The sequence below is a fragment of the Tachysurus fulvidraco genome, chromosome 8, assembly GCF_022655615.1.
Source record: "Tachysurus fulvidraco isolate hzauxx_2018 chromosome 8, HZAU_PFXX_2.0, whole genome shotgun sequence".
In the NCBI taxonomy this organism is placed as follows: domain Eukaryota; kingdom Metazoa; phylum Chordata; class Actinopteri; order Siluriformes; family Bagridae; genus Tachysurus; species Tachysurus fulvidraco.
The window spans coordinates 2,858,000-2,872,419 of record NC_062525.1 but is presented as its reverse complement, the minus strand read 5'-3'; the positions used below and the strand labels follow the sequence as shown (position 1 = coordinate 2,872,419).

Below are 14,420 nucleotides of genomic sequence, written 5' to 3'. Positions count from 1 at the left end.
TCAGGGTCACAATCAGAGGCAGGCAAGCTTACTCCTTCTTTCACAAAAGAAAGAAAGAAAGAAAGAAAGAAAGAAAGAAAGAAAGAATGATGTGTGTTTACAGTGGTTTCTGTTCTCATTGATGTTACAACGTCTGTATTCAGTCTCACTGCACTTCAAGCTTCATCTCTGACACTGGAGACTCCTTCTGTCTTCCCTGTGGAAGCATGTCTTCATCCGCTGTTGTGACGTTTCCCGTTAAAGGATCGGTTACTATAGAAACGCTACAGCATTCCTAGCGAAGCAGGGCTGTGGAATCCGTCCACACTATAAAGCACACACTGGGGTGAGCATACAGACGTGACAAGCTCGTCGTCAGCTCCTCGCCTCAGGACGGATAAATCTCCCTCCTTTCAGCTCAGGAGACACTGTGCAGTGTAATGAAACATGGCTGCTGTGCAGCTCTCTCCCAGACTCGTGCTAATACTTTGCACCTGTGTCTTGTTAGCTGTGCTTGAGTCTTGTTTGTAATTAGGCTGTGTGTATATATAGTTCCCGTGGGTTTCTCTGCTGCTTTCTGAGCTTTTGTTGGTGTTAGTGGCGTGCCCTTTGCCTGCATGCCATGCTAAATCCTACGGCTTTGTTCTCCAGCTTCATCTTGTGTTTTTAGCAGTCGCTTTGTTTGGAATTTTAAGGCTTCTTTTTTCTTCAGAAAAGAAAAAAACCCATGGATTTCCTTCACTTCATTGTAGTTTTTAAGTTTTCTGCAAATGATCGATAAGATGTGAGCTAAATTCGTTCGATCTGAACAAACTGATAGACTCCGGAGAACCAACAACACAATCCTAGTTGTTCACCTGCAACTGCAAATCCTCAACACTACCGTCTCGACTTCCTGTGTCGAAAGGTAGTATGCTTATATATGCTTATATGCTTAGTATATATAGAAGTATGCTGCAACGGTTTCATTATCCTCTTTATATTTGTGTGTGTGTGTGTGTGTGTGTGTGTTTGTGTGTGTGTGGTACCTTCAGGTACTTGACTAGTTTCTGAATGTGCCAGTATTCAGAGGGAACGTCAGCGTGACTCTCTCCCCGTCTGTCAGTCTGCTCTTCATCATCCTCACTCTCAGAAGAGCTCTCACTAAAATCTTCAGCTCCTGTTCCTCCACCTGGACTCCTGGTTAACCCCCAAACACCCCCCCCCACACACACACACACATACATACAGTGAAGAATACACAGGGAACATTACACAATGTGGAGCACAGTCACATAACATTATTCCAAAAGTTAAGTGTGTGTGATTATTACAGTAGGATGTGTTCACTGTCTGTGCAGCAGCACTGTGTCTGTCATTACACACAGACTGATGCTAATACCTATGAAAGAAAGAGGAACATACAGAAAGAAAGAGACTAACAGACAGACATGCAGGCAGGTATACAGTATAGAGGCCTACGGGGTAGAGGTACAGCGTCTGGCCGCACGGTCTGCCGAAAACAACCTGCTCCTTAACACCAGCAAAACAGAGGAGCTCATGATGGACTTCAGGAGGGAGAGAGGAGACATGCACACCCCATCCACATCAACAAGCCTTTGAAACTTTTTCATTGTAACTCTGAGCAATGTTTTAAACTCATGGTATCTTAAGAATGTAACCTAGTGAACTAGCATTACTGAATCCAATGATAGAGATTGAAGCACTTATGTACGTCGCTCTGGATAAGAGCGTCTGCCAAACGCTGTAAATGTAAAACAAGCTGCCAGTTAAATGTGTCTTTAGCTTCAAGTCCCTCAGGATCCACATCTCAGAGAACGTGTCCTAGACCGACAACACGGCCAAGAATGTTCACCAGCTCCTGTTCTTCCCGAGGACACTGAAGAAACATCACCTGTCTTCAGCCATCTTGGTGAACTTTTATTGTTGTGTGATTGAGAGCCTCCTGACCAACTGTGTCACAGTGCACAGGGAACTGCACAGCTGCAGACCGCAAGGCACTGAAACGGGTGCTAAAAACCGCCCAGCGCATCACAGGAACTCTACTTCCAGCCATTGAGGACATCCACAGGAAACGATGTCTGCTCCGAGCTCGCAGAATTCTTAAAGACTCCTCTCACCCTGCCCAAAGACCGTGTGTACCACTTCCCTCTGGTAGGCGCTTCAGGAGACGCTGGACAAAAACCGGTAGGCTGAGGAACAGATTTTTCCTTAGAGCTGTCACCTTACTGAACTCTGTCTCCCGGTGACCTCCCACCCCTGCATATTATGTAAATAGCCCCTGTATATTTGTCTATATAAGGAGTTTAAGTATCTTTGGGTCTCGTTCACGAGTGAGGGAAGGATGGAGCGGGAGATCGACAGGCGGATTGGTTTATCTTCTGCAGTGATACGGTCGATATACCGATTTGTTGTGGTGAAGAAAGAGCTGAGCCACAAGGCGAAGCTCTCTATTTACCGGTCGATCTACGTTCCTACCCTCACCTATGGTCATGAGCTTTGGGTCATGACCGAAAGGACGAGATCCCGGATACAGGCGGCCGAAATGAGTTTCCTCCGCAGGGTGTCTGGGCGTTCCCTTAGAGATAGGGTGAGGAGCTTGGTCACTCGGGAGGAGCTCAGAGTAAAGCCGCTGCTCCTCCACATCGAGAGGAGTCAGCTGAGGTGGCTCGGGCATCTGTTTCGGATGCCTCCTGGACGCCTCCCTGGGGAGGTGTTCCGCGCATGTCCAACCCGGGAGAAGTGTCTGGGGAGAGGGAAGTCTGGGCATCCCTGTTTAGACTGCTGCCCCCGCGACCTGGCCCCGGATAAAGCGGTAGAAGATGGATGGATGGATGGATGGATGGATGGATGGATGGATGGATGGATGGATGGATGGATGGATGGATGATATAACACTGTGTATATTGTATGTCTACAGCACCCAACCTGTATATCTTGTATATCCATAACCTGTATATTCCTCAGTATATTATCCTGTTCATACTGTCAATACTGTACTCATATTGTAAATTCTGTACGTTTGCACTTATTGCACTTCTGGTTAGATGCCAATCTGCATTTCATCCTTTTACTTGTACATGTGTAATGACAATAAAGTTGAATCTAATCTAATCTAATATACACGCAGACAGACAGACGATAGGCAGGCAGGCAGACGTTAGATAGGCAGACAGACGTTAGACAGGCAGGCAGACGATAGGCAGACAGACAGGCAGACGATAGGCAGACAGACAGGCAGACGATAGGCAGACAGACAGGCAGACGATAGGCAGGCAGGCAGACGATAGGCAGGCAGGCAGACGATAGGCAGGCAGGCAGACATACAGAAAGACAGGCAGGCAGACATACAGAAAGACAGGCAGGCAGGCAGGCAGAAAGACTGACATACAGATATACAGACAGGCAGACATACAGAAAGACAGACAGGCAGACATACAGAAAGACAGACATGCATACAGGCACATAGATACAGAGCCAACGGTAATTGTCAGTCGGTACTGGACTCACACTTTAGGAGTGGTGGTGCAGGTGGAGGTGGGCAGTATCAGAGGGGATCTGGAGGTGCGAGTTCTCCTGTTCTGTGTTTTGGGAGTCTTCCTCCGAATCTCACTGCAGGAACATATAACACAGAGTGTCTGTGTCTTTTCCCACTGAACATGATCCACCCAGCATTAATACCCCAGCAGTTTTGTTCATTTAGTCATTAACAGATGCAACCATCATGATTCAGTGGGAGAGGGATTCAGCAGTGAGGATGAAGATAGCTCTAACACTAGACATCTTCATCTACACTAATCAGGAGTTATCAAAGAAATGAAGATGATGTAAGGTCACAAATGGACCGATGTTCGACTTCATGACCTTATTGTAACTGCTGTGATGTTTATGGAAGAAGTCTCCGGTGTCAGAGCTTTACATTTTCTCAAGAACCAGGACAAGGCTTTTTTTTTATGTTATTAACTTTAAAAAGAAACAAGAGGCTGGTGAAGAACCAGCTGTTTATCTCTGATCTAACAGAAGTGAGGATGGGTTTTAACAGATGTTCTACTACAGCACAGGTAACTAGAAAAAGATAAAAAGTATTGGAAAAGATGTAAATACAGATGTTGTAACAGGTGTTGTATCAGGTTTTAAGACAGTTGCTAATACAGGTGTTATGGCAGGTGTAAAGACAGGTATTATGGCAGGTGTAAAGACAGGTCTTATGGCAGGTGTTATGGCAGGTGTAAAGACAGGTTTTATGGCAGGTGTTATGGCAGGTGTAAAGACAGGTGTCATGGCAGGTGTTATGGCAGGTGTTCTGGCAGGTGTAATGGCAGGTGTTATGGCAGGTGTTCTGGCAGGTGTAAAGACAGGTGTCTTGGCAGGTGTTATGGCAGGTGTTCTGGCAGGTGTTATGGCAGGTGTTCTGGCAGGTGTTAAGACAGGTGTTAAGACAGGTGTTGTAAATTTTTGTTGAGACAGGTGTTATGACAGGTTTAATAATAATGTGTTGTTAGAGGAGTAAAACACTCAGGGACGCTGAGTCTCTTACATCAGTAAGGTCAGGACAGTAAGAGGAGAAACTGGGCTTCATCACTCCGTCCTGTGGTTCTTTTTATTTTCAGAGCAGCGCGGAGTAAAGTGTTATGAAAACCAAGACAAAACACTTCATTATTCTTTCACATTAAATGGCTCTGACGTGTTACTGAATTATTTGTGTAAATGTGAGATGAAAGCTGTGATGTGAGATGATGGAGCAGGCAGCTGGAAGTGCTCTTGTCTCTGCTGGACGTGTGTGATGGAGGAACATGTGTGATGGATCAGGAGCAGCTTTATCAGCCCAGAGCACCGGTGTCCTTCAGAGAACACTCACCAGCACTCGCTTTGATTTACACCACTGTTAGCCAGCTCTATATAAAGTGTGCCTGTGTGTGTTAATGTGAATTAATCACACACACACACACACACACACACACACACACACACACACACACACACACACACACACACACACAAACACACACACTTTTGTCACTCACTCATGAGGGGACGTCACGCCGAGGTTCTTCCACGCCAAAGACGGTTCTAAGTTCTTGTTCGGCGTGTGCTGTTGCCCCGGCTTTCCCTGCACATTCTTTTCCCGACGCTCGTAAGACCTCGGGGTTTGGCCCGCTTCCTCCAGATCAACAGCTTCCACATGTGGGATTTTCGGAGTGGTCTGAGGTTCTTCTTGAAAGTCCTGTAGAGGGGTTTAAGACATGAGAGCGTTTAAAAGGAAAGTGGAAAAAAAGAAACCTGTCTTAATTTGCACAGAAACGCAAGCTGTAAAAGCTACAATAAACTGGTCTTGTAAAATTATACAGAGTGAAGTCGTTAAAAAGAGCTCTTCCTCTAAAAAACCTAGAACGAGCCTGATAACGCTCAGAGGCTCGGATGCTTTCTAACCTGCATCTGAATATTTATCTCCTTATTGTACAGGAATATCACACATGAGCTGGTGAGCAGATGAATAGGTGAGTCAGTGAGCCCATGAGCTTGTGAGTTAAGGAGCTTGTGAGTTTGTGATTTAGTGAGCTAGTGATTTATTGAATTGAGCTGGTGAGTTAGTCAGCAGGTCAGTTAGTGAGGTAGTGAGCTGGTGAGTTAGTGAGCTATTACGTTAGTGATTTAGGGATTTAGTGGCTGGTGATTTAGAGCGTTAATGAGCTGGTGAGTTAGTGAGTAAGTGAGTTAGTGAGCTGTTGAGTTAGTGAGCTGTTGAGTTAGTGAGCTGGTGAGCTGTTGATTTAGTGAGCTGGTGAGTTAGCGAGCTGGTGAGATAGTGAGTTAGTGAGCTGGTGAGATAGTGATTTAGTGAGCTGGTGAGTTAGTGAGCTGGTGAGATAGTGATTTAGTGAGCTGGTGAATTAGTGAGCTGGTGAGTTAGTGAGCTGGTGAGATAGTGAGCTGGTGAGATAGTGATTTAGTGAGCTGTTGAATTAGTGAGCTGGTGAGATAGTGAGAGTGAGCTGGTGAGTTAGCGAGCTGGCGAGATAGTGATTTAGTGAGCTGTTGAGTTAGTGAGCTGGTGAGTTAGTGAGCTGGTGAGTTAGCGAGCTGGCGAGATAGTGATTTAGTGAGCTGGTGAGTTAGTGAGCTGGTGAGTTAGTGAGCTGGTGAGATAGTGATTTAGTGAGCTGGTGTGTTAGTGAGCTGGTGAGTTAGTGAGCTGGTGAGTTAGTGAGCTGGTGAGATAGTGAGTTAGTGAGCTGGTGAGTTAGTGAGCTGGTGAGATAGTGAGTTAGTGAGCTGGTGAGTTAGCGAGCTGGTGAGTTAGTGAGGTTGGTGTGCTGGTGAGATAGCGAGCTGGTGAGTTAGTGAGGTTGGTGTGCTGGTGAGTTAGTGAGCTGGTGAGTTAGTGAGGTTGGTGTGCTGGTGAGATAGCGAGCTGGTGAGTTAGTGAGGTTGGTGTGCTGGTGAGATAGTGAGGTTGGTGTGCTGGTGAGTTAGTGAGCTGGTGAGTTAGTGAGGTTGGTGTGCTGGTGAGTTAGTGAGCTGGTGAGTTAGTGAGGTTGGTGTGCTGGTGAGTTAGTGAGCTGGTTAGTTAGCAAGCTGGTGAGTTAGTGAGCTGGTGAGTTAGTGAGCTGGTGAGATAGTGAGTTAGTGAGCTGGTGAGTTAGTGAGCTGGTGAGATAGTGAGTTAGTGAGCTGGTGAGTTAGCGAGGTTGGTGTGCTGGTGAGATAGTGAGGTTGGTGTGCTGGTGAGTTAGTGAGCTGGTGAGTTAGTGAGGTTGGTGTGCTGGTGAGTTAGTGAGCTGGTGAGTTAGCAAGGTGGTGAGTTAGTGAGGTTGGTGTGCTGGTGAGTTAGTGAGCTGGTGAGCTGGTGAGTTAGCAAGGTGGTGAGTTAGTGAGGTTGGTGTGCTGGTGAAATAGCGAGCTGGTGAGTTAGTGAGGTTGGTGTGCTGGTGAGATAGTGAGGTTGGTGTGCTGGTGAGTTAGTGAGCTGGTGAGTTAGTGAGGTTGGTGTGCTGGTGAGTTAGCAAGCTGGTGAGTTAGTGAGGTTGGTGTGCTGGTGAGATAGTGAGGTTGGTGTGCTGGTGAGTTAGTGAGCTGGTGAGTTAGTGAGGTTGGTGTGCTGGTGAGTTAGCAAGCTGGTGAGTTAGTGAGGTTGGTGTGCTGGCGAGTTAGCGAGCTGGTGATCTGGTCATTTAATAAACGAGACCGGCTCTACTCATTCCTTAGAGGAGGCGTATAATAAAAGTAAATTGCACTTGTGAATTTGTATCACTAACCTTTTCTGCCTGGAATAACAAAACCCTCTTTATTTGAGTTATGGGAAAAAAACACATTTCCAAGGTTAGTGCACTTTAGAGAGTTCCTAATTGGCTGAACAATATGAAACATTTATTGTTTCTGTACATTCCTAGCTGCAGCCTGGTAGTTTGGCACATGTTGAGTGGAGTCTTTGTTGCAATGCCACTCACTAGCTGATGATTTTTTTTAAATACCTCTCTCTCTCTCTCTCTCTCTCTGTTTCTCTCTCTCTCTCTCTCTCTCTCTCTCTCTCTCTCTCTCTCTCTCTCTCTCTCTCTCTCTCTCTCTCTCTCTCTCTCTCTCTCTCTCTCTCTTTTACTACCCCATGCCGCACTGCCAACAGTGTGCACATGAATTGTTTGCAGCAGGAGTGTTTTAAATCACAGACATTTTGTTATGGAGAAAATAGCCATTCTTCAAGCTTTTTATGCTCCTTTTCCATTCTGATGAAAACTGAGTGAGTTGAAAATATATATATTTTAAATTAAGGGGTCTGTATGAGAAAACTACACAACAAACAAAAAAGATGGTAGCTGATCTGTGGGGTATTTTTGTAATGCCAAGGACGCCCTGTTCTTTCCAGAACTTTGTTTGTCATTAAAAGCCCAAAGTGGCCCCGGGCCTGGAAGAGCCAACGTCAGATCCAGCTCCACCTCCACCCAGTGCTCCGCCCATTTGTATATCATTCAATGTACCTGCAAGACATGAGAAGAAATGCTCTCATCTCTTTCTGTAAATCTTTTTTTTTATTATTTATTTTTTTAAATCCAGAACGCATTTCTCTCTGAGCCGATTTTGGTTCCACTGCTTCTTAAATTCCTGTTCTGCTGGTGTGTTGAGTGAACTCTAGTCGCTTCCATCATCGAGGATGGAAAATGAGGAAAGCAGACGGAGGCAGAGTCGGATCAGCAGCTGTCAGGCCTGCGCTTGCTGTCAGAACAGACGCCTCTTTTAGACAGATCGTGACGGTTCCTTGGGCACGTGTTGTGTTGGAGTGACATGGAAAAAGAGTGGCAGCGTTTAAGTGATACCCGGTCTCGTGTGTGCAGGGCTCCATTCACGATCAGTAATATAAACAGCGTGCTAATCAAAAGCTTTACACAACAAACACGCGGCTCACATCAACGATGGCCAGACGGCTTTCCCTTGATGAGAACCTCCTCTTTGCTGGAGTTTTGATTGAAAGGGTCAGATTTAATAAAAAGCGTGAAGTGGCGGCTGTATGCCGAGGAGCTGATAGGTTAGGAGATACGGCGTGTTGTCTTTGGCAGGGTGGAGGTGCTGACTCGGAGGAGAGGCGTGCAATCAGTGAGCTGGATGACAAAAGCGTGCCGGAGCAGACTTATTACTGCAAGCCGGGCTGACAGCCAGAGGAAACGAGTCTCTGGGGTGAAGCAGATTATTCTATTCGCATTGTATTGGCTTCTATCTTAGGAGCTAGATTGGAGTTGATGAGTCTGTGTGCTTCTGGAGAGATTCGGGAAAGTGTCAGCCTGGGACACGAGTAGCGGTTAGAAAAACGTGTGAAAGCGTGGAGGAATAGAGACGAGTGAGAACACGTTAACACTTCTTCTCTTTATCCAGACTAAAACCTTGAACATCAACTGATATCAACACCCATGTGATTTATTTTACTTTCTTGAAAAACTACTGGACTTTTACCTTGACGATGCAAATCTAAGTAAATATAATGAGTCAAATATAAAGAGTAAAATCAACCCTAACAAAAGGCACAAGCAAATCACTTAACACAGTATGCAAACATTTCCAAGCTCCAAGGATTTTTTACTATAAAACTGTCCTTTATTGTGACTTTTTTTTCACACAGATAACACGATCTCCGCTCGGCGGGTGTCTCTGAGAGAGACGCAAGGGAATGGAGTTTCAGGGTCGCACAGCCGATCCACCTACAGTCTAAGAGAGCTGGAAAACCCTGAGGGAACCCAGTAGGACACGGGGAGAACATGTGAAACTCCACACACACAGCTGAGGATCAGGATGGCAGCGTGGACACTGGCTGTGAGACAGGACATCAGCTGCTGCACCATTGTGCCACCCTAGTAGAGATATCTGCTCGATGGAAATCAAGACTCCTTTTTTTTATATCCTGTCTGCCAATCATTCTCGGCTTGTTGCTCTCATGGCTGAGTTCCCTTCACTGGCATCGTAAAAGAATTATGAACACTTGGAGAGGATTTTTACACACACTCCATCCCTCTCTCTCTCTCTCAAACACTTACACAAGCACGCGTCCGACTGCCTGGCATTCTCACCTCAGACAATAATAAAGTCTTTTTATTCTGTGGCACTCGTAATCCAGGCCCAAGCTGCTACCGCATGCCCGGTCTTATTGCCATGTTTTCAGTTTAAGTCACAAACAAGCAGAAAATGTGCGACTCTATATTTACACGCCGTATCAGGCAAACAAAAAGCCCATTCATTCTGCAGCTATAACAATAATAACAGCCTTCTGAAGTTTCCAGTCATGTGTGTCGACCACAACAAGCCGACCTGACAAGTCCGAACGCTCGCTGCCCTCGACAACTCGTTTGCTGTCGAGATTATACAGCTTCTGTATAAAAAAAAAAAAAATCTGTTCTCGGTCTCTTGCGCTCGTTCTCTCTCCCTCCCGCTCTACCTCTCTATCACTGTGATGCTATCAGCCGATCGGGTCCTCGGAGCCAGGAGGGATTGGAGCTGAGCGCAGCTACCGAGCAAACACTCCCACAGACTCACTGAATAAATCTGCTGGACGCCAGGGCGGTTTAACTTGGAGAACTCTATCGCTTCTGTAATCCTGGGATAAATTTAAACGTGGCTCAGTCGCCGGATTAGTGCAGAAACAGTGATGGAGAGTGGAGGGGAGAAGAAAAAAAAACATTCCTGGGTTTCTGCTTATGTATTATGTGAGCAGCATACGATGGCTATAAAAAGTCTACACGCTCCTGTTAGAGTCAAAACGGAGATGAATCACCTCAGAAATTTTTCCGGCCTCGCTGTGAAATTACAACGGCTAGAAATTTGTGGAAATCGATCGGAATCTTGTTTAGGTGTAAAATTGAAAATAAAAAAAAAATAAAAAATACATTTACAATAAACTGCTTGCATAAGTATGCACACCCCTGAACTAATACTTTGTTAAAGCAGCTCAGTTGAAATTCCGTTGAATGGTTTTTTGCTAAAGATCGAGTCGTGGCCTAATGGTTAGAGAGTTTGACTCCCAACCCTAAGGTCATGGGTTCAAGTCTCGGGCACTTTGCATGGGTTAAATGCAGAGAAATTTTTATGATTCCCTCCATCTTGATAAATGTCTCAGCTCTAGCAGCCCTAAAGCATGATGCTCTCACCACCGTGCTGCTGTGGCTCTGGTGATCTTTTGCTAACATTTTTGCATCTTTGGAATTACGAAACTATTAAAACTTTTTGGAATTGGTCTCATCGGGCCAGAAGACATTTTGCCAACTGGTTTGGGTGATTTAGTTTGGTCAGTGTTTTAATTTAGGTGAATGTGCACAAAAAAGTCTGCTATCACTTGAGTCTAACCCAATCTCTTCTCTGGAGTCTAATTTGATTGTATTTGGGATGTGATCCAACTCGAGTAAACCAATGAATACACGGGAAATACCAAATTCTTTCTTAAATTTAGATAACGTGTTTTTCTTTTCACTTTAGTTCTGCTGAGATTATAATATGTAATGAAATTAAAAAATGTATTCAATTAGAAAGAATAAAAATAGAAGCGTTTTAACTAGCGTGCTCAGATTGCTAGCGTGAAACATGGACAATTGGGCGTTGAATTAAGATGAAACAGGTATCACTTTAAAGCTCCAGGGTGTAGAGCTGTGAGGAGCTTCTCATGATCTCCTTGTGGGTTCTACCTTCTAATGCCATTTTAAACAAGTGGAATTGCCTCTAGGTGGGAAAGTGGGTGTCTCTTTGTGTGGACAGAGAAGAGAAGAGAAGAGAAGAGAAGAGAAGAGAAGAGAAGAGAAGAGAAGAGAAGAGAAGAGAAGAGAAGAATGGAGAAGAGAAGAGAAGAGAAGAGAAGAGAAGAGAAGAGAAGAGAAGAGAACAGAACAGAACAGAACAGAAGAAGAGACCCTCCCTCCTTCACTCCCTATCCTTCTCCTCTCCTCTACTCTCCTCTCATCTACTCTCCTCTCCCTATCACTCTCTCTCATTCCTCGTCTTCTCCTCGCCTCTCCTCGCCTTCCTTGCCCGCCCGTCTTCTCCTCTCCTCTCCCTCTCCTCTCTTCTCCTCTCCTCACCATCCCCTCTCCCCTCACTCGCCTCTCCTCCCGCTCTCCTCTACTATCTCTTTTCGCCTCTCCGCTCCTCTCCTCTCCTCTCTCTCCCGCCATCGCCTCGTCTCTCCTCTCCTCTTTCTCCTCCCTCTCCTCTCCTCCTTCTTCCGCTCCGCTCCTCTCCTCCTTTCTCCCTCCTCTCCTCTACCCTCCTCCCCTATCCCCTCACTCCCCTCTCCCCTCCTCTCCCTCCTCCTTCTCCTCTCCTCTCCTCTCCTCCCATCTTCTCTCCTCTCATATCTTTCCTCTCCTCCCCTTCCCCTCCTCTCCTCTCCTCCCCTCTCCTCTCCTCGCCCCTCATCTCTCTCCTCCTCTCCGACTGCTCCTCCTCTCTCTCCCTCCCCTCCGTTCTCCTCTTACTCTCCTCTCTTCTCCCGCTCCTCTCCTCTTCCTCTCCTCTCCTCTCCTCTTCCTCTCCTCTCCTCTCCTCTCCTCCCATCTAGAAGAGAAGTGCGTGTTGGACACAAGCCTGTGTTTACATCGACCAGAAGGTATTTATTGCTCCTCGCTACCTTAAAAAGCTGAGACTGAGACTGAGATCTGAGACTGAGATCTGAGACTGAGACTGAGACTGAGATCTGAGACTGAGACTGTGACTGAGATCTGAGAGCTGAGACTGTGACTGAGATATGAGACTGAGACTGTGACTGAGATATGAGATCTGAGACTGTGACTGAGATATGAAACTGAGAGCTGAGACTGAGATCTGAGACTGAGACTGAGATCTGAGACTGAGACTGAGATATGAGATCTGAGACTGAGACTGTGACTGAGATCTGAGAGCTGAGACTGTGACGGAGATCTGAGATCTGAGACTGTGACTGAGATATGAGACTGAGATCTGAGACTGTGACTGAGATCTGAGAGCTGAGACTGTGACGGAGATCTGAGATCTGAGACTGTGACTGAGATATGAGACTGAGATCTGAGACTGAGATATGAGATCTGAGACTGAGATCTGAGACTGAGATCTGAGACTGAGATATGAGATCTGAGACTGAGACTGTGACTGAGATATGAGATCTGAGACTGTGACTGAGATATGAGACTGAGATCTGAGACTGTGACTGAGATATGAGATCTGAGACTGTGACTGAGATATGAGACTGAGAGCTGAGACTGTGACTGAGATCTGAGATCTGAGACTGTGACTGAGATATGAGACTGAGATCTGAGACTTAGCACTGAGGCCAATTTAGAAATTGATCGTTGAAATGTAAAAATCTGTTCTGCTCTAATCCTCTTGCTACAAAATCCCATGTACAAAGATCTTTTTGTAAATATTTGGCCCCGTAAACGTCGCCCGTCTGCCACTCCAAATGATGTTTTTCCAACAAATAGAGTCACCGGTGAGAAATCCTTTATAAATTTTCCGACTGCGAAACACAATTTTTTCCCCTCCGCAGCTTGAAGTCATTATTGAGGACTGATTTGTTAATTTATAAAGTCACTAAAGCGGGAAGCAGCACTACTGAATAAATCAGACACACTTCAAAAGTCTATTCAGAAGAGGGCTTTTTTTCAGCAAAAGGGGGCTTGAGCCACTGGCACATTTTTACATTCTTTCACACTGCGGTGATGTGAAAAACAGCACAGCGGCACAGCTCTCTCTCTCTCTCTCTCTCTCTCTCTCTCTCTCTCTCTCTCTCTCTCTCTCTCTCTCTCTCTCTCTCTCTCTCTGTACAGACAGACACTATCTCACAGTGAAGTGTAGAGCAGACGCTGATGTCCTCCACTCCCCTCGGCAGCTGTGATTAATCTCAGAAAGCATTCTTCACACTGCAGCCACAAGAGTGACCGTGTGTGTGTGTGTGTGTGTGTGTGTGTGTGTGTGTGTGTGTGTGTGTGTGTGTGTGTGTGTGTATGTGTGTGTGTGAGTCTCTGTCTCTCTCTCTCTCTCCCTGATTCTTATTTGATGTTCTGTCATCTTAACGAGTGAGTGTGAGAAAACTCTTCTCTGGCCCTGATTGGTCGTGTGTGTGTGTGTGTGTGTGTGTGTGTGTGTGTGTGTGTGTGTGTGTGTGTGTGTGTGTGTGTGTGTGTGTGTGTGTGTGTGTGTGTGTGTGTGTGTGTGTTCATATGATGATGTCATGTATCTTCTAGGTGCACAGAGGGCTAATAATCTCCTTGTATGATACACCTCCCATAATGCACCGTGTCTAGAGAGACATCCCTCACCTTGTTGTGATGTAATTACACTTTCCTCGCTGGAGCTTTAACTGCTCCGTCTCTGATACACGAAATGAAATGATACTGAAAATCAAATGTTCACTCATCTTTTTACCCGATAAGTACAAGAGAAAATCTGATAAACTGATCAAAAAAAAAAAGCTAATTATAAATAAATGGAACTGCGAAGTGAAATTAAAATATTACTAAGCGATACTTTAAACCTTTTTTTATCCCTACATTCTTCAGATACAAACAATCCTCGGAGTCTAACGACAGGTTATAAACCTTATTTAGAACGCACTGGGTTAAAGACTCACAATGTGTAAAGTGTGCTCGTAAACAATGATAACGATGTCTCTATGTCGCCTTATGAACGGGTTTGAGCATGAGATTGTGTGTGATAAATGAATAAATTGTTGAATTCTGGAATGTAATTGGTCAAGAGGTGTTTATTAGATTTATTTCAAAGCAGCTGACTGTCTGTGTTTATATATATATATATATATATATATATATATATATATATATATATATATATATATATTCCATATACCGTTTCCATAGTAACAGCTGATTAATCGTACAGCAGACGAGCGGTACGAGGATGGATTAAAAAAAACAAAACATCTCTGATTGTTGACGTGGTGAAGATTTCTGTATGGAAAGGTTTATTTACCGTTAATAGAA

The 14,420-nt window shown here is 45.2% G+C and overlaps 1 protein-coding gene across 7 annotated transcripts in view; it reads right to left on the bottom strand.

Moving 5' to 3' along the window:
- odad2 (outer dynein arm docking complex subunit 2) overlaps positions 1–14,420 on the bottom strand; it is a 78,390-nt gene that overhangs the window by 56,307 nt on the left and 7,663 nt on the right. For 5 of the 7 annotated variants that reach the window (XM_047817405.1, XM_047817402.1, XM_047817403.1 and 2 more), the window contains exons 8-10: positions 5,004–5,203; positions 3,490–3,591; positions 1,008–1,158 (exon numbers count right to left, since the gene is read on the bottom strand). In XM_047817405.1, the coding sequence (XP_047673361.1) occupies positions 1,008–1,158; positions 3,490–3,591; positions 5,004–5,203 (453 nt within the window). Of the gene's footprint in view, positions 1–1,007; positions 1,159–3,489; positions 3,592–5,003; positions 5,204–14,420 lie in introns of those variants that run through there. The other 2 variants (XM_047817404.1, XM_047817411.1) reach the window with 2 other exon arrangements.